General features: G+C 52.4%; 1 protein-coding gene across 1 annotated transcript in view; it reads right to left on the minus strand.

Moving 5' to 3' along the window:
• The window catches only part of FGFR2 (fibroblast growth factor receptor 2), a 97,229-nt gene that overhangs the window by 71,197 nt on the left and 8,294 nt on the right, over window positions 1–17,738 (minus strand). The window contains exons 2-3 of the mRNA XM_035030390.1: window positions 3,858–4,124; window positions 2,921–2,998 (exon numbers count right to left, since the gene is read on the minus strand). Of these exons, the coding sequence (XP_034886281.1) occupies window positions 2,921–2,998; window positions 3,858–4,124 (345 nt within the window). The remainder of the gene's footprint in view (window positions 1–2,920; window positions 2,999–3,857; window positions 4,125–17,738) is intronic.

The raw sequence follows: 17,738 nt of genomic DNA on the forward strand, positions 1-17,738 counted from the left end.
TCAGACAAGCCCAGAAATGTGACTGTCAGCTGAAGATCACTGGAGCATCATTTGTTAACTTCACCGAAGAGGAACTTTCAAACACCCCCCAGTGGCATTTCCAGACAATCAGAAGGCACCAGAGGAATCAATCTGGACACATGGGTGTTTTCCAGGTGGCTGAAAATGCATGGAATTCGGTGCTTCTACAATTTTCCCTATTAATCAGGTCAGGCATTTGACACTGGAGGTGGCAAAAAATTGTTTTAATGGCAACATCCCCTTCCCCGCCTTGCCAATTACCCTGGCCATGGCATTCCTCTGTCCACACAGGCCACAGCTGCTTAATCTCCACTGCCCCAGGCTGCACCTGTGAATCAGACCAGCCTAATCACACTAACAGATGGCAGAGGCCAAGTAGCCAGCTAAGAACTGCTATCACTTTAAATCGCATCTAATGTTTCACAGGCACCAAACAGAGGCAGTTCCCGACAGCAGTATCTCCCTGGTACAGCTAACACCAGCCCTTAATCACTGCAGAGCACCCATCGTGGGGCAGACTTGGTGTCATTCGAGAGCTAATCACAAAGAACCCTGGTCCCAGGGTGAAGGTATGGCATTCATTAAATGCGCTCCACTCCCTGGCCCGTCCGCACAGGCACTGGGAAGAGGGACTAGTGTTCAGGAGGAAAACCTGGAGGTCCGTGGCAGGTAGTCCTTCCCAATCGCCAGAAAGAGGTTCAGTTCACTCGGTCTACTTGTTACATAACCTATACCTTGCTGTTACATTGTACTGCTTCCCAAGTATTCCTGGCAACATGCTATGAGACTTGGTTCAGCAGGACAATGAAGCTTGCAGACATGTCAACACAACCCAGCTGCCGCCGGAGTCTGAGATCCCACGTGGGGGCACCACTTGAGGGCTGTAAACAACACTGCACCCCCTTCGTCACCCTGGGGACTGGGAGAGGGGCGCTGTGATTCAACATGCAACAGGCCTACAAGTGAATGGCAGTTTTGCCTTTTGCTCACTGAATCATGAATTTCCGATCAATAACACAGGAATAATACCTTTCTCTACCTTATGGGGTTTGGCGGGGGGGGCGGGCATTGCCTGAGCCAGCAACCAGCACGGAGCTTGCCCAAAGCAGGCCCTCCAAAGCACGGTCTTTTATTGCCTCCTCTGCTAGAGCCAAAGAACTAATAATAGGGAATGAGTGATGTCTTCTGATGTACCAGGGTTTTGTTATTAAATAGTAATAACAACTTTGTTAGAAGGTTGGTACGAATCACAGAAGACAGTTTCACTCACCCACTGTTTTATAAATAAGAGCTCTTGGGGCGCCTGGGTGGCTCAGTTGGTTAAGCGACTGCCTTCGGCTCAGGTCATGATCCTGGAGTCCCTGGATCGAGTCCCGCATCGGGCTCCCTGCTCGGCAGGGCATCTGCTTCTCCCTCTGACCCTCCCCCCTCTCATGCTCTCTCTCATTCTCTCTCTCAAATAAATACATAAAATCTTTAAAAAAAAAAAAAAAAGAGCTCTTAACAGCAAACCCCTGCTCAAGGCACATCAACATGTGTGAATCCCTAAGTCAGAGCTTCTCATTCTTCACTATACAGGAGAATCACTCCCGGGGTTTCTAATTCAGTGCCTCTGAGGTGGGGCCTTGGCATTTTCATTTCTAGTAAGTTCTTAGAGCTGATGCTGATGCTAGTGATCCAGGCCCTAAGTTTTCTCTTGCCATAACAGTGAAAACTATAGACCAAAACATTTCCCTTCTTGCCCAAGCTGCTAGGAGACTCAGGGACAAATGCATTTCCCCACTTAACACATTGTCCCAGGTCCCTAACAGCACTGATTTTCTCGTCTTCCCTTAAAGAGCCCTGGGCCTCTTTTAAGAACTAATTGTCTTATTATTTAGGCCTTGATTAAATTTATTAAACTGACGAAAATCCTTTTGAAAACACGTAAAATATAACACCTGAACAAAGAATGCCAGTGACCAGTCTAAAATCAGTTTGGGAACACACAAGCCATGTTATCGGAAAGACGGAAGGCTCTATTTTATCTTCTTTCTTGAACAAACACACACACTCTTCTGAGTGCTGTGCAAATACAAACTCATCTAATCCTCGTTAACAACCCCAATGGACACTGTTAACTATTCCCGTTTTATAGCTGAAGAAACTGAGGCGCAGAAGTTAAATTACTTGCCCAAGTGACGGAGGCAGAGAGGCCACGTGCTTCTACACCAAGGCTGCCCATGTGTCACTGCTCAGCGTTAACTGCCTTTTCAAAGCCAGCGGCACCTGCTGGTCCCCTTCCCTATCGCTGCCTGCAAAGTAAGGCACACCGCGGTGTTTAAAACGGCCCCGGTTTCTCAACCTCAGCACTTCTGACATCTTGGACCAGATCCTTCTTTGTTATGGGCTGTCCTGTACATTGCAGGATGTTTATTAGCAGCACCCCGGTTCCTCCCACTGGATGCTATTGGGGCATCCCTCCTGCCCCTGTTGAGACAACCAAACATTGCCCAACGTCCCCCAGGGGAGGGAGAAGGAGGAGAATCCCCCCCCCAGCGGAGAACCCCCGAGTTAAGCCCCACACTGTCAAAGCAAACCAGAAGACGGTATGCGCTTCGACTCGGGTGACGCCTCGGAACCGTGAGAAGCCAAAGAGAAAAAGAAAATCAAAGAAAGGAAAATCGTGACCGCTTCCCAGAGTGGCTTCCGACACAGTAAGAAAGGAAGACAGTCGAAAACGGTGTACAGGAGCACTGGTTTATTCTCAGATTAGAAAGTCAGGAGAGTAGACACAGCGGAGAAAGGCAAGGGTTGTAGGGCACGCTATCCCGAAGAGCGGACGAGATGACAGGTTAGAGTCCGGACTTCCCACCAGGCTCTGCTCGCTCGGGAACCTTCCGAGGTGGCCACTACTTACTCTTGTTGTTACTGTTCTCACTGACAAAATCCTCGGAACCATCTGTGTCGTCCTCGTCATCTCCGGATGAGATGGCATCTGTATTCAAAAGAATATAGCCATGGTTGTGTTTGTGCAAAGCAAAAGGCTGTAATCACGTACAACTCAGCCCTTCCGGAGAGGGCCTTCCACAACCCGGGAGGAGCCCACGCAAAAAGTCCAAGACCGTGTTTAGCAAAGATGGTTTTAATGGCTTAAATTTTCTCTCCATGATGACAGTTGGTCTGTATTATGATTTGCAAAGCTTTCCGCTTTCACGTTATTTAAACATGCTGTCAAGTAGGATATATCAAAACTGGATTTTAAGCTTCAAACAGCATTCAAGTCCCCAACAGATTTACTGATTGTGTTGTGATCCATCCAAAGATTCTTTCCAACACCACCTTTCAGTTCTCAGGATTCCCTTCAAGAAGGGAATTCGTCCCTAGCCAAACTTAACCCCTGTGTGGCCTTCCATCCGTTTACTAACTTCTGAAAGCGAACCTTTAAACTTGGCCACAAAGGGGGTCCGTGCAGCTCCCCCTAACTGCGTGGAAGAAAAATAAAGGAGAGAAACTCACATTTTAATAAAAGGAATCCAAAATCTTCCACATCAAATTTCAATACTGGATTCTAAATGCCAAGGATGCTGGCAGTATGGGTGGCGGAGGGAAGGGGGCTGTTTTTACTTCTATAAAAGCGGACTGTCTTAAGAAGAAAATGTTACTTTGCACATGAGAATCCTGTCATTTTTAACGACCAGCCTCTCTGGTTGAGCTGGTCCCGTGGAAGAACTTCAAAAACAGATCAACAAACTATCCAATTAGCAGCTCCCACTATGATTTCCCTTGTCCAATACAATTTGACCCAGAAAACGGCTACAGAGGGGAGAGCGCGGAGGGCTCGCAGGCCAACTCACCTGTGACATTCACCATGAAGTAGACAGCCTCGCTGTCTACCGGCCTAGCCGCCGTGCAAGCATAGAGGCCGGAGTCTCTAGGCGTGGCACCTTTTATCTGCAAGTATTCCCCAATAAGCACTGTCCTATTGTTGGGCCCCAAGTGTACCCCATCCTTAGTCCAAATGATCGTGGCGGCATCTCTCAATGGACAGCACAACTCTAGCGACTCCCCGGGTGCAGCCACGTAAACTTCAGGTTGGGAGATTTGGTATTTGGTTGGCGGCTCTGCAGAAAGGTAGGAGAGAGAAGATGGAGACAGATGGGAAGGAGGAAAAGGAGAGAACGTCCAACAAAGGTCAGTGGCGGCCCGTTCATTCCCGGGAGAGGCCGTTGTTGGTTTGCAAATGGCCCCAGCGGGCGTTCACCTCTGCCCGCGCCCGGGAACCCAGGAAGCAGCCTCGTGCACAGAGCAGACTGAGTGTCCGAAACGTGGACCAGAGGAAGCGCCCAGTGGAAGCTGCCCTGCTGAATCTGCGCAAGCTGGGGGGCTGTAAACACACCGCCGAAACCCAGCATGGAACGATATTGTACAAGAAAACTTTTCAGTCGATTGCCAATCCAGAGTCTGCTTGCAACTGTCACACCCCAGCAATTCTATTCTTGTGGCATTTTTTTTTTTTGTAGGGACGTGTGTTTTATCATTTTTTTCATCCGATGCGACTGCATGGCTGTGTGTCTACACCTACACACACACACACACCTATTTATTTTTGTTAGACTTTGTTGTCACAAAGCCGAGCTTCTTAAAATGAAATGCCTCAAACTCAAGGGAAACTAATGAGTCCTTCTACAGAGCTGTAAGGCTCAGATCACTTTGCCGGCCTGGAGACCTAATTCTGTGCTGGGCAAGCTGGAACACCCTGTTTTTCTTCATACCAAAAAGAATGAAATGCCCCCAGACAGCCGAGAGGTGGTCTCCATATTGCACTGAAATGGATCTGGAAATGAAGCTGCTGAGCAAGCCGCTGAGCAAGGGTGTACCTTACCCTCTGACACAGTCACAGCCGGGCCCCTCCCTGCCCGCCAGCCCCCACCAGTCCTGGGTTCCAGCCCCCTCAGACCTGTAACTCTATGTCCTTTTAGAGGTATGCCTTCCTCCCTCACCTCCCCATTTACCCAATTCATCCTTCAAGGTCCAACTCATCCTGCTAGATGTGGGCTTGCCATCCATCCCCCAGGCCTGGGGTGACATGGATCTCCCCTCCTTGTCCACCTGCCCACTTCGCCCGCTTCTCGGGAAGCACCACGGATCCCATGGCCATGTCCTGTCTCCCAGGGAGACAGTAAGATCTAGACGGAGGGCTCAGGTCCCCTTGGGCGTCCCGCCCCGCCCCCAAGCATACACATGGAAGGGCCCCGTGCCAAACAGGATGGCAGTCCCCGGACATGCAGGGCAAGAGGGGACCCATGCAACGTGTGCAAGCAGAGGTGAGAGGGAGCCACAGGACTATAAGGAGAGCAGCCGGAGCTGCTGGCTGGGACCCACAAGGACCCATGAATGGGCTTTCATCCCTCACAATGGGAACTGTGAATGGTACCCAGAGTCCCAGACCCAAGAAACATCAAGCTTCCCAGCTCTGGGATGACTCCAAATCTGGGCAGCATCACAAGGCAATTGTTTTGCCCTTTTGAGGGTAGTCTGGACAAATCTCCCATGTAACAATGGAATAAGGTCACTTGGTGCCTTAGTCCCACGGTTGAAGGAACAGGGAGGACCGTGTGCCTCTGGTTCTAGAAATCCTCCACAGCACCATCATCAACGGCCAACATGGGAGGGCCAGGACTCCCCAAAGGGGCACCTTCAAAGGCACACATGCCAAGATGGGCCCAGATGCTGAAGAGGACGTGGTCATAAAGAGATAACCACAACAACAAATAAGAAAAAAGTCAAATTTAACATGACAAACGTACCCGGGAACAAGGGCAGAAAACCCCAACTCAAAGACAGGTTACATTTCCCAAATAAGTTTGTTTTTCTCATTCAACACCTACTGAACACCTACTACGGGCCTCGCTTTACTCTGGATGCTCAGGAAGCAACAGGTCACCATGAAATCCTTGCAACACCGGTGGGACTTTAATTATAGCGAAGGTGACCGACAATAAATAAAAAATCAGCCAAAAATACAAAGTACGGGAGGTGGTCTTAGGTGTCAGGAAGCCAAACACAGCAAGACGGCAGCACCAGCACAGACTATGGGGGAGGACTCGTTCTAGAGGGGACCTGGGAAACTATGGCCCCCAGGCCAAACCCAGCCTTCGCCTGTGTTTGTAAACAGAGTTTTGCTGGCTCGCAGCCACACTCGTTCCTTAAGTATGGTCTGGGGCCACGGAGCTGACTAGTTGTAACAGATGCCCTATGTCCTGCAAAGTCTTGCCCTTTACAAAACGTTTGCCAACCCCCGCTGAATGGGCTGTTGAGGGGAGGTTTCTCTACGGGGTGAAGGGCACAGTGATGTTTGAAAGATGGTGCTGGGAACTTAGCTGGAAGGCCCTCAGGCCACTTCCTGAGGTTGTTCAGGTCCTAATGCAACTGAATTGCAGGACTAATAGAAAGATCCTGAACTCTGAAGCCTGGGCACAAAAGGGAAAGGAGGAAAGATGTGGGCAAGAGGGGGAGGAAGAAGAGGAGAAAAAGGAATTCAGTTTGGCCCCAAATCTCAGACCTTGCCCCACTTCCAGAGGCCTGGAGTCACCTCAGTACTCATGGTGCCCCAAAGGACACCTGGCCCAACCCCTTTCACAGCTGGTTAAAGCAAGGATCAGATGCCATTTGGGTCCCCTACAACTGACAAGTAATCACTGAAACAGCACCCATAATGTTAGAATGAGTTTACACTGGATTGGCCCAGATCATAAAATAGTCAATATTTATGAGGCCCACATGGCATCATCATCATGTCACCAAGAATACTACAAAATTGGCTTTCCTCTGAGTCAGAGTCGGTCATCAAGAGATGACCGAGGAGGAGTAGCTGGACCCAAACCACAATACTCCCCTCTCTCTTTAGGAGAGACTGGGACCCATGCAGCCAGCCTGCTTCTACCCTGGCCCTCAGATCAGGAGAACCACGTCCCTGCTTCATGCAGGCAGTGGGACACGCTCACACTGCTTTAAAAAATAATAATAATAAGCAAGATACTTGCACTTATGATGCAGAAAAATCTCTCCCCTGACCAAGGCAGAGCCATGATTTCCCTGTTTTTAAAAGAATGCATGTTCACTGAGAAACCTTTGCCTCACCTGAAATAGGTAAACCACTAAGTCTCGCTGAAACCAGAGGTGCCCGGACCCATTTCACCAAAGACACCACCACCTGCCAGTTGTAGGAGGAGGAACAGGGCACAATGAGGCCTCAAGGTCAGGGACCGCGTCCTGTTTGGGGCTGGACACACAGGAACTGCTTGGTAAATGGCTGCCATCCTGCATGAGAAGAGGATGGAGCCCTGAGGCCCAATTCCACTCCGTTCCTGCTTGATCTCTCCACCCCCAGCCCCTCATCCCCTGAAGAACAAGAAGGCCCAAATAACACGGTGTCCCTTGCGAGGACCCAATGAGCCAACCAAATGAAGCCCATCATCCCACCCCTAGCTTGTTGGGCCCACGACAGTCACTACCGCTGTCGTTCTTCAAGGCTGAAAACGCTCACGGGGACTTGAGCACCACCCTTTCCAGAGGACACTCAGAGAAAACCTGGACTGGTGGATCTCCACAGAACGCAGGACAGTTTTAATGACGGGCTCCCAACTCGGTGTAAGATGACTTCTACTACAAGCGGGTTTTTATTTCTAGTAAAACCAGGTCAAAACTATCACCCAATTTTCCAGTTAGATGATAAGCTTCAAGGACAGTAAAATAACTCCCCCAAATACATCAATAAGGATGTTCATCCATAAGACGAAGCCACCTGACTCCAAGTCTGAACCCGTAAGTACAGCATGGGCAATTCAGAAAGCACGAGCTCCTCCCTCACCTGAGCGACCCATTCACAGAAAGCTCACGGGGGCTGTGTGAAGCCCAGGAAGACCGGGGTGCACGCCAGGAGGAGCACCCTCAGGGAGGGCAGCTCAGGGAGAAGGGCAAACAGGCGAATAAAAAGAAGGGGAGGGCGGAAGAGAAGAAGGACGGCGGTGGGGGGAGGGGGAATGAGTGGGGGTAAGTGGGGGGAGGGGAGGGACGCCACACCGGTCCACTGCCACACCACCCGGCAGCACCCCAACCCAGCTTGTGGGTTCCGGCATCAGACACCTCGGGACAACGTGCAAGGACATGGGCGCTTTGCCTGGAACCCCAACAGCTGGCTCCGTGGAGGCCACTCCAGGCTTGGGTTTCTCTTCTGCACCCGACTCCCTGCAAACACGCTCCCCGAGTGCTCTGTCCACATCTGCACAGGTATGTCCCTCACACATCTGCACAGGTATGTCCCTCACACTGCTCTGTGCGGAGCCCAGAAGATCCGCCAAGTCCTCCGACACCAGCAACGATGCGTCTGCGATGGCCCCGCAGCCTCCCTGAGGTCGGTCTGCCTCCACAGACACGGCCGGTGCCCCCCACCCCAACCTGACTCCAACAAGCTGCTCGGCCCGCTCTCTAACACACAACAGTTGACACGGGGCAAAGTATTCCCCGAGAGATTTAAACAATACCTTTTATAGTCATATGACCATTTCCTGCGTTTCTCTTTTTCCTGGTGCTACAGCTTACTTTTAACCTTTCTTGTGCAGAGCGGGGCCGAAATCCACGTGTCCCTCATCTGATCTCGCCAAAACACAACCGGGGGGAGCTTCCAGAAGCCACTCTTCTCCACACCAAATACTCTTTTCAGGGACGTCCGCAGACGGACACCGAATGTGCCCACCTAGCGCTCATAATGTAAGTTCACAAAGAGGTGAGAAGGCTAGACAGACGCACACTACCGTTGGACAGTGTCGCCGTGACCCGAAACGGCTAAGCGGGCCAGCGGGTGAGGTGACGGCCGGGGAGGGCTCTCCGTGCCGGTTTCTACGCGCCGCACGCACACGGTGGGCGCACGGATTTCAACTTTCTCCCCAGAAGTTCCAAACCCTGAGAAGTGCCAGCGGCAGGAGGTCTCACTGCTTCTTCTCTCTAAAGTGACTCCTGGGAGGTTAGGAAATGAAAGAGTGGGCACGCAGGCGGGGTCCCCCGCATGCAGCCTGCGCGATCCCCGCCGTGGGCCACCCTCCCCTCCCCTCCCCTCCCCTCCCCTCCCCTCCCCTCCCTTCAGGAAGGCCTCGTGCCCTCACCCCTGGGGAGCGGAGGGGCCTCATCTGGGCAGAGAAGGAAACTGAGGCAGGGACCATGGGCTCTCGGAGGGACACTGCGTGATGTCAGTGGCCTCAGGGTAAACAAGCCCAGGGAAGCAAACCCTGGCTGGCTGTTTCCAGAGCCCGGGGGAGGGCGGGGAGCGGGGCGGGGAACATCCCGTGAAAGTCAGAAAAGGGCCGTGACTTACGCACCCTCGCCAGGGTCACCAGCAGGACCGCCTGGGGACAACCGAAGCGGGGAGGGCGGTGGGAACAGTGAGCTATTTCAGGTAACGCTTTACGTTGCCAAACCAGCCAGAGCAGCACTTCAGACTGTCACTTTTTGTAACGTTTGCCTATAAACCTTCCCGTGTGGTTTTTGAAATGGCGCCCAAATGCAAACAGAGAACAGATGGGAAGCCCGCGCGGCGCCCCGTCCAATCGCTTGCGGAGGGTGGACGACAGATTTAAACCCTTCCGGGCGAACAAAGCAGCTTGTGCCTCAGGACAAGGACGTCACACGGCACAGATTCAGCCTTCGCTGGGGTTTCCTCGGGACGGTGGCTTTTCTTTTTTCTTTTTTTTTTAAGATTTTATTTATTTATTTGAGAGAGAGCATGAGAGGGGGAGGGTCAGAGGGAGAAGCAGACTCCCCGCCGAGCAGGGAGCCCGATGCGGGACTCGATCCCGGGACTCCAGGATCATGACCTGAGCCGAAGGCAGTCGCTTAACCAACTGAGCCACCCAGGCGCCCGGGACGGTGGCTTTTCACGAGTAAGAACCAGGAGCCCCGGCTTCGAGGATGCGGTGGGGTGGCCACTGGAAGGCAGCCGCGACGCCCCTCCCTCTCAGATAGTCAGGGGCATGCAAGCCCCCAAACACGTTCCTCCAGAAAGGGTTAAAAAGGGAGAAAGAGAGAGAATGGGAGAAACAGATCACCCACGGCCGGGGTGTGGCCTGCGGAAGCTTGGCCCGGGGTGGGGACAAACCTGCGCCCCTCGGCACAGCTCGCGGGGGCCCCCACAGGAACTGTCGCACCAGCCCAGGGGGCAAGAGTAGTAAAACAGCCTGGGTTTCCCGGTGCCCTCCCAGATATTGCACCGCCCTGTACAAGAGAAATAAATATCACCCCTGTGGGGCCGGCTGCCAACGTCTGGACAGAAGCAGCCCACAGACCGAAGCTGCAAATGTCACTGCAATGTCACAGTGCGGGGGACACTTGGAAGCACACGGCAGCTGATCCTGTCTGTTCCGGTTAGCCTCGACTCACCCTCCTGGTCTGAGATGGCCTGAAGCGGCCGTGCCATGGTCCGGGTATGAAGTTTTAACTGGCCGATACCCAATTTTCTATCCACGGGGCTGGAATACAAAACCCCGTCATCGCACACAAGACTCCTGAAGTATTTTTACAAGGGTGAGCTGAGGGAGTCTGGACAGTCGAGACCCTGGGCATTACGGCCCAGCTTTTCCGTAACCCACAGATGGCACTGGATCAGCCTGCCTGGCATCGGAACTCACCAACGGAAAGACATAAAGGCACCGGGGTCCCCCCCAGTGACGTCAGAAATGACCGCCCCTGCGGGCCCTACCCCAGGGGCTCTGCAAGACACACGGCCGGTGAGGGTGACGGCAGAGCTGGCTCTCTCAGCTCAGACATCCTCCAAGCTTCCCCTCTGCAAGAACAGACTTGCAGAAGACAAAAATCCTGACATCAAATGGAGACCTTATAAGGCACGGGTACTACTTGTTCTTTAAGAGGCAGAGGCAGGAGGGAGAGACAAATACGCTGCACAATATAAAGATGAAAGCTCCCTACCTCAAGAAATACTGCCAACATAAAAACGGGGGGACACAAAGAAGTCAAAGCAATGGAACGCAGATACGTAAACAGTCTGAGAGGCTGCAGATCTCTCTTTCCGACCGATTGTCGGGGTGTCTTATAGACACACGTCAGCACTTAAAACTCTCCTTGTCGGCTCCACGGGGGCCGTAACAACCACTAATAGCCACCTCTGCCACAGTAGCTTGCCTGTTCCAGAAATTCTGGACTGGCTCACATTCCTCATGATCAGACGGGATAATGGCATATGGTTCCAATATGGTAACCATTAAAAATTACATATTTAGGCACACCCCTCATATAATTTAGGTCTATCTTGGAGATACATGGCAAACAGCCTTCCAAGTTTGAAAAGAAATGATGCTGCTGCCCATGAGAAAATCAAACTGCAAAAACAGTCAGGTGCCTAGGAATGCTCATCCAAGGAGTCATCACTATCACCCGAGATCTGGACCCGAAGTGGAAATACTCACTCCCTGTCTTTGGTCAGGATCTCCTCTCCTTTTGATCCTGATGTTCCAAGGCTGTTAATTATCACGTTCTCCAAAAGGGGAGAGGGGGACACCAAAAGGAAGGTTTCCTCCCCGTTCACGACACCTGCATCAAATTCTTATGTTCAGGAGAGCAGAATTTCCACCGGACCCCCAGGATGCAGGTAGCGAAGAGCCCCATCTGCCTCAAGTCCCCGGCAGCTCTGCTTGAGCAAGAACCTCAAAAGTGAGCCCTCTGTTCAAATGGCATTTCCCAAACACGCCATCAGATTATGTCACAGTAGTCTGCACCCCCGGTCGGATACAGAACGAGAAGTCCATGCGCTCGACTGCCTGGTCATCCAGGCCCAAGCCTCCTGCCTTCTGGAAACACACTTGCCAGACATGGGAAGAAGCTGGTGCATCTCAAGATCTTCAGGGCTTCCTTGGACGCACTGCTGGTGGCCCCGCCGACTGACCCAGACTCCCGGGAAATCTCTCCCGGCGGGAAGGTTTTGTACTCCCTGTATCAGGAAGGGAACTGGGGGGAGGGGGACAGGGCTGCACGACGACATAAAGGAATGAAGGAATGAACGGGACTTGCCTGACCTTTCTTAGCAACACGATCTTTAAGATCAGGAGTGGCCTTGCAGAGGTGTCTCCTCTAAAATGAACACATCATCTCCGGTTCTGAAAACCTCATCTGTGCGACCAGAAACAAGCCTCTCAGCTTTTGTCATCACTTCTTATTTCTTCACCTGCAAGCCAGGAACGTAATAAAAGAGAGAGTGGGCAAAAAGCAGCTAGCTCCGGCCCGGCCCTCCACAGACACACGAATGTATCCGCCAGCAGGAAGACCTTCCAGCCGAAATCACTGCTCCTCAGCGGCAGTAGACAAAGCTCGAAAGAAAGAAAAGCCACCTAACTAGGTGTGCTCAACACGGAAGGATGGGGATGCAACACACCAGAGGGGACCCCTCCATTATATTCCTAGCGCCCCTAACACACAGGTTAGTCTTAATCATCTCTAGGGTCATTCTGTTTTCTGCTTGTGCACGTGTGTGAGTTCTAACCACAGAGCCCTGTGGTGGAGTTCTTGCCTTTCTGGGACCTCCCCCTCCTTCCACAACCCCTGTATCTGCCAACAGGTGCCGAATCCCACCCCTGGCTCTGGTGCTCCCTTCCCTGCACTCTGTTCCCGTCCATCTCAGGAGCTCTTCCCACCCACTCCAGGGCAATGCGGCTCAAGTCCCTGCTCACAGGCTCCCCCTTCCAGCTGCCCAGCTACAGAGGTGCTACCCAAAACCTGCACGTGCCCTTCCTTCCACGGCTTCCCCACCTGCAGCCTCTTGCTGAGTGGAATCACCAGCTCCAAGTCCGCTTCTCCCTCCTGCCTCCCATCGGATCGGCCCCTGCATCTGCACCCTTGTCAATTCTCTCCGAAACAGCTCTGAAAAGAGCAAGGACAAGACCTCACTCGTGCAGGTTCACTCCGAGCCCCTAACTTATCTCCCAAAAGACCTCTACGATGCCCCCAAACCACCGCCACGGTCCACCCCATGTATCCACCACGGACCACCGGAGCAAGCTTCTGAAAAGCAAATCTGACCTTGACTTAAAAAAAAAAAAAAAAAAAAAAAGGCAGAGACCACTCCCCACTCTGATAGGGTAAAACCCAAAGAACATCACCCACATTAAGGCCTTGGTTGCTCCAGGCCCCAGGTCCCTCTCCACCCTCTCCCTCACACCCTAGACGTGTCTGTTCTAATGGGCACTCTTTGCTCTACCTGGAAACCCTGTCCCACTGCTCTGCCTGGCAAGCTCCTGTTCGGCCTTCAAAGCCCAGCTCAAATATCATCTCCTCTGTGAAAATTCCTGACCCATTAACACTGCTCTCATCTCCAAGACACTACAGTCTTTGTTTATACATCTAGTACATACACAGCCAAATAGAGTCCGCCTCCCCCACCCATCCCCTCCAACTGAGCTTCCTGAGGAGGGGATCAGCACAGTGCTTCTCAGACTTTATTCTGCATAAAGACCACCTGGACAGTTTATTAAAACACAGCCCCTTGGGCCGTACTTCCAAAGTTTTGGCATCAGTAGAATGGAGTGGGGTCTGAGAGTCTGAATTTCCCACAAGTTCCCAGATAATGGTCATGCTGCTGGTCCAGAGCCCACATTGGAAGAAGTTCAGTGCCAGTGTCCAAGGACAGTCTGAGACCTGGTTTTGCAGTGGTGAACCCACATCAACTTGGGCAGCCCCTTCCTAGCGCTGAGCCTGAGTCCTGGTTTATAGAACAGGGAAAACACCTCCAGGCTAGCCTGCTGCTGGTCAAGGTCATCATGAGGACAAACCAAGAGGCTGCCCAGGAAGGCCTTTGTCAACCCTGAAGTGGGAGGCACGCCTGAGAAAAAGCACCCCTCACCCCAGCTCTGGCCAGGGTGGGCCTCGGTTCCTCTGTGCGGGTTGTAGCTTAATGCTAACTAAGCAGATTTTTTTTTTGCCCCCACCACATGGGAACCTTGATTTGCATTCCTCTGACTTTAAGACAGGGTTTTCTTTCAAATGTGCAAATCTGTCACATTCTATCTATGTAAGTTACCTAAGTGGGGATTTCTGGAATGTTCACAAATGGAACTAAACATCCCAGGATCTTTCGAGAGTTGTTATCAACCCCGATGACACCTGCTTGATGACTTTAGTTGAGGGAAGAGGCCTATGGCTTATTAAAATAGCATCTACTGTTCACCCATCCAACAAATCAAGGATACCTGATATTTATATGCGGAGCACAGAAACCCCAGCAGTTCCCTTGACTGGACACCTCATCACAACCCCACAGCATGCCGGGAGTAACCCTGAACGCCAAACCCCTCGGGCAAGGGGCCCAACCCATGCCCTGCACAGGTCCCAAGCTTGCTACAGCAAGTGGGGTAACCGGCCTGATTTCCAGAGACCATGTCCCAAAGCCAGCCCTCAGACTACACTCCAGAAGCAAGTTTTCAGGGGTGGCAAGTCACCTTTCCACACTTACTGTTACCCCTGGCTCCTCGAAGCTGCTCAGGACCAGCTCACCCCCTGACACGGACATAAACAGTCCACAGTGCATACTCAAGGGGGTAGGTACATCTGCCCTACGAGTCCCTGAAAGGTCAGATGGTGTCCAGATCCTCTGTGACATCTTCCCCCAGTAAGTACTTTCGGAACACGTGAATATAGTACCCCCGGACAAAAGAAAAGGGAAAGGGGGCGGGCCAAGAGTTACTCCATGAGGGCAAGGCCGCCTCCTGCGCTTCAACTCGGGGCCCTTTGCCGGTACCAATCGGCAAGTTTACTTAAAGGGCTGGACCTTTCTACTCTCAGCAGGATCCCAGCTCCAACACTAGTTCGGAGTCTGCAGCTGTGTCCCAGGACTGCCCCCCCCCCCCCACCAGCAGCATCCCAGCCATTTACAAATGAAGGGACAGCAGCTGGATACTGGGAAACAGATGGCCCTCCTCATTTGAATGGGTTTGATCTGGCAACGCAGGACTCAGCAAGTTCAGGCCTGGCCGGGGCAGAAATCGTGTTCAGGCTGAAGGCAGAGATTCATAGCCCGAGGGGTCTTTAGCAAGCAGCTGGGTCAGAATGGCCTGTTGGAGAGGTTTCCTAAATTCAGAGGGGGCAGGGAGCCTCTGCGGTGGGAGGGCACATCCCCAGCTGGCTTTGCCCCCCAAGACCAAGAAAGGCAGGGGCAAGAAAGGCAGGGCCAAGCCCCAGGGATCACTTTTCTCCAGTGATTTACAGAGAAAAGGAAATTTTCCCCTTGGGCGATCCTGTGCCCCAGGACTGAAACCACGTTCATTCAGGAAATTCCAAATTAAGCAAGGTGCCACCAGGGTTAAACCCTAACCTTTCTCCTAGGCCCTAAGCCGCGTATTTGCATAGAAATAAAACCTTCTCCAAAACAAACTTTGCAGAGATCCCGCTTCTCCAGGCCGAGACCCTTGCAAAAGCCACCAGAGCATCTCATCTCGGAAGGGGCTGTGCTGGGCCCCCAAGCATCTGGGCTTGCTGTGGAGGACATACCTGCCCTTTTTAACCCAAGACTGTGCTGCACTCCGCTCCAGGGAAAAGGAGGGAGCCTTACGTGAACCCCCAGGTCCTCGAGTGAGGCCCCATAATCGGTGTTCACTACCCAGGCCAGGTCCACCGGGCTACCCTGCCCTGCACCATCCCCCTGCCTCCATGGTAAACTGGTAAACAACCCCAGCTCTGGAAAAAAGAGACAGTCGAGGAGGAGGCTGAGAGCTACCCCTGACCACCTGTCCACAGGCCACACCTTTAAGGGTGGGCAATTCTGGGCAACAAGTGAATGCGGACAGAGGCCAGCGGAGGGGCCAAGCCCTGAACAGTTCCCAAGAGGCGCAGGAAGCCACCTGGCCAGTACATCTGGCTGGTCATGACTTGGGCCCATGCAGGGGGTCGGCTGATCCATCAAGGTGGGTGCCCACCTCCCTGTGAAGAGCGGCCTCGGGAAGCTGCCTAGTTGGAGTACCCAGAAAAATCCTCAACGTGGGCCGCAGGCCTCCCAACCTGGCGCGGCCCACTTCTCTAGCCTCCCAGAGGCCCCTGGCCCGTCACCGCAGCACTCTGGCCTCCTCGGGGCTCTGCCTCCCTGTGAGCCCGCCACGCTGCTCCTTCAGAGCACCTGCTCCCTGCATGGGAGCTAGAGCCTCATTTTTGTAGCTCTGTGACAAAGGCCCGTGGCTACCCACTCAACAGCACTTGAGGCTGTTTTTGGCTTGCCATGCTATCCCCACAGAACCTAGCACATAGTAGGGTTCCAAAAAACAGACCTGGGGGAACAAAGTCAAAGTCAGTAACGCTGCAGTATGAAAAGTGTGCGGACGATCTGCTGTCTCTGCCCAGCTCTGCAAGTTGTCACCCCACCAGGGCTGTGAGGCTTCGAGAGAAAGCGCAGGGTCTTCTGCGGCCAAGTATTTAACACCCTCTGCCCAACCCTGAACGCCCCCTTCTCAACACCCGCGACCCCTGGGCATTCTGCAGTCACTGTCCAAGTTCAGCGCAGAGTCCAGCAGACTAAACCAGCCCCGATTCACCTCCATGACCAGGCAGCTCCACTCAGAAATTACTTGTAACCACCCAAAATGAACTTTGTTTCCTTTCAAAATGCTCTACTCCCCAGCCTCTTCCCCCTCTTGGGATGCCCCTCCTAGCCAAGAGGAGGTAAAGGTATTGTTCCTTCCGACCTTTCCCTCCCCACTATTTTTTTTTTCTTTCCTAGTCTCTGACATCATAAGGGCCAGGTATTTATCATTCCTCTGGCATCTGTCACTGCCATGACTGTAGGCAGCAGGAGCCCCAGGTACACTAGTCTGCGCAGGTGGGTCTTGACCCCACCGAAAATCAGACATGCTGAAGAAAAGCGTGACATACTATCAGAGTGACAACCAACAAGGCAAACATTTTGGAGTGCCAGAGCAAACTGCCAGAAAATGGGCAAATACCAGACTAGCCAGCCCTACCTGCCCGAACTCCTACCGGGTGACTTAGCCTGGGTCACTAACTGGGACTCACAGCATCTCCCCTCCCGTCTACTGGGCAGGAGAAGGGTTAGCTCCTTACTAATAAGCTACATACCGCCGGAGGCCATTCTAGAAGAATCACAAAGGGGTAATTCTTGGAGTGGTTTTATTGCCTGGTGACTTTTCTTCAAACAGCTTTAGGAAAATAGGTGTGGATATGCGGGGAAGAGACAGAATCACCCGGCAGCGTCCTTTCATGTTTAAGAGTCAAATGACAGATTTAGGAAAGAATGAGGGGGCCACCACAGTACTCCACAAAAGACCCTCCTGCTCAGGAAAGAGAAGGAATCAACTGATAAATCTTTGTCATACCAATAAATTCACCCGAACGCCTGGACCCACGCTAACTGTGGGGTCTTGGAGGAAACATTTCATCTCCAAGAGTCTAGGTCAAGAGTCTCCTCCACAAAATGGGACTATGAGTACCTGGAGTCAAATCATCATGCTGTATACCCTACACTTACATGGCGCTCTGTGTCTATCGTATCTCAATTAAACATGGGGAGAAAAAGATTAGAGATAATACAGGTCAAGGTACACTGTGTCTGGCACTTAATAAATGGTAATGAGCTCCTGTTACCATCTTCATCCTCATCCTCTCAAGGAATGGGCTAAAGAATATGACCCCATCCATCCACCCTATCAAGTGACCTCACAAGGTTGTAACACGCA

The sequence above is a fragment of the Mirounga leonina genome, unplaced genomic scaffold (assembly GCF_011800145.1).
Source record: "Mirounga leonina isolate KUSES-001 unplaced genomic scaffold, KU_Mleo_1.0 Mir_114, whole genome shotgun sequence".
NCBI lineage: Eukaryota > Metazoa > Chordata > Mammalia > Carnivora > Phocidae > Mirounga > Mirounga leonina.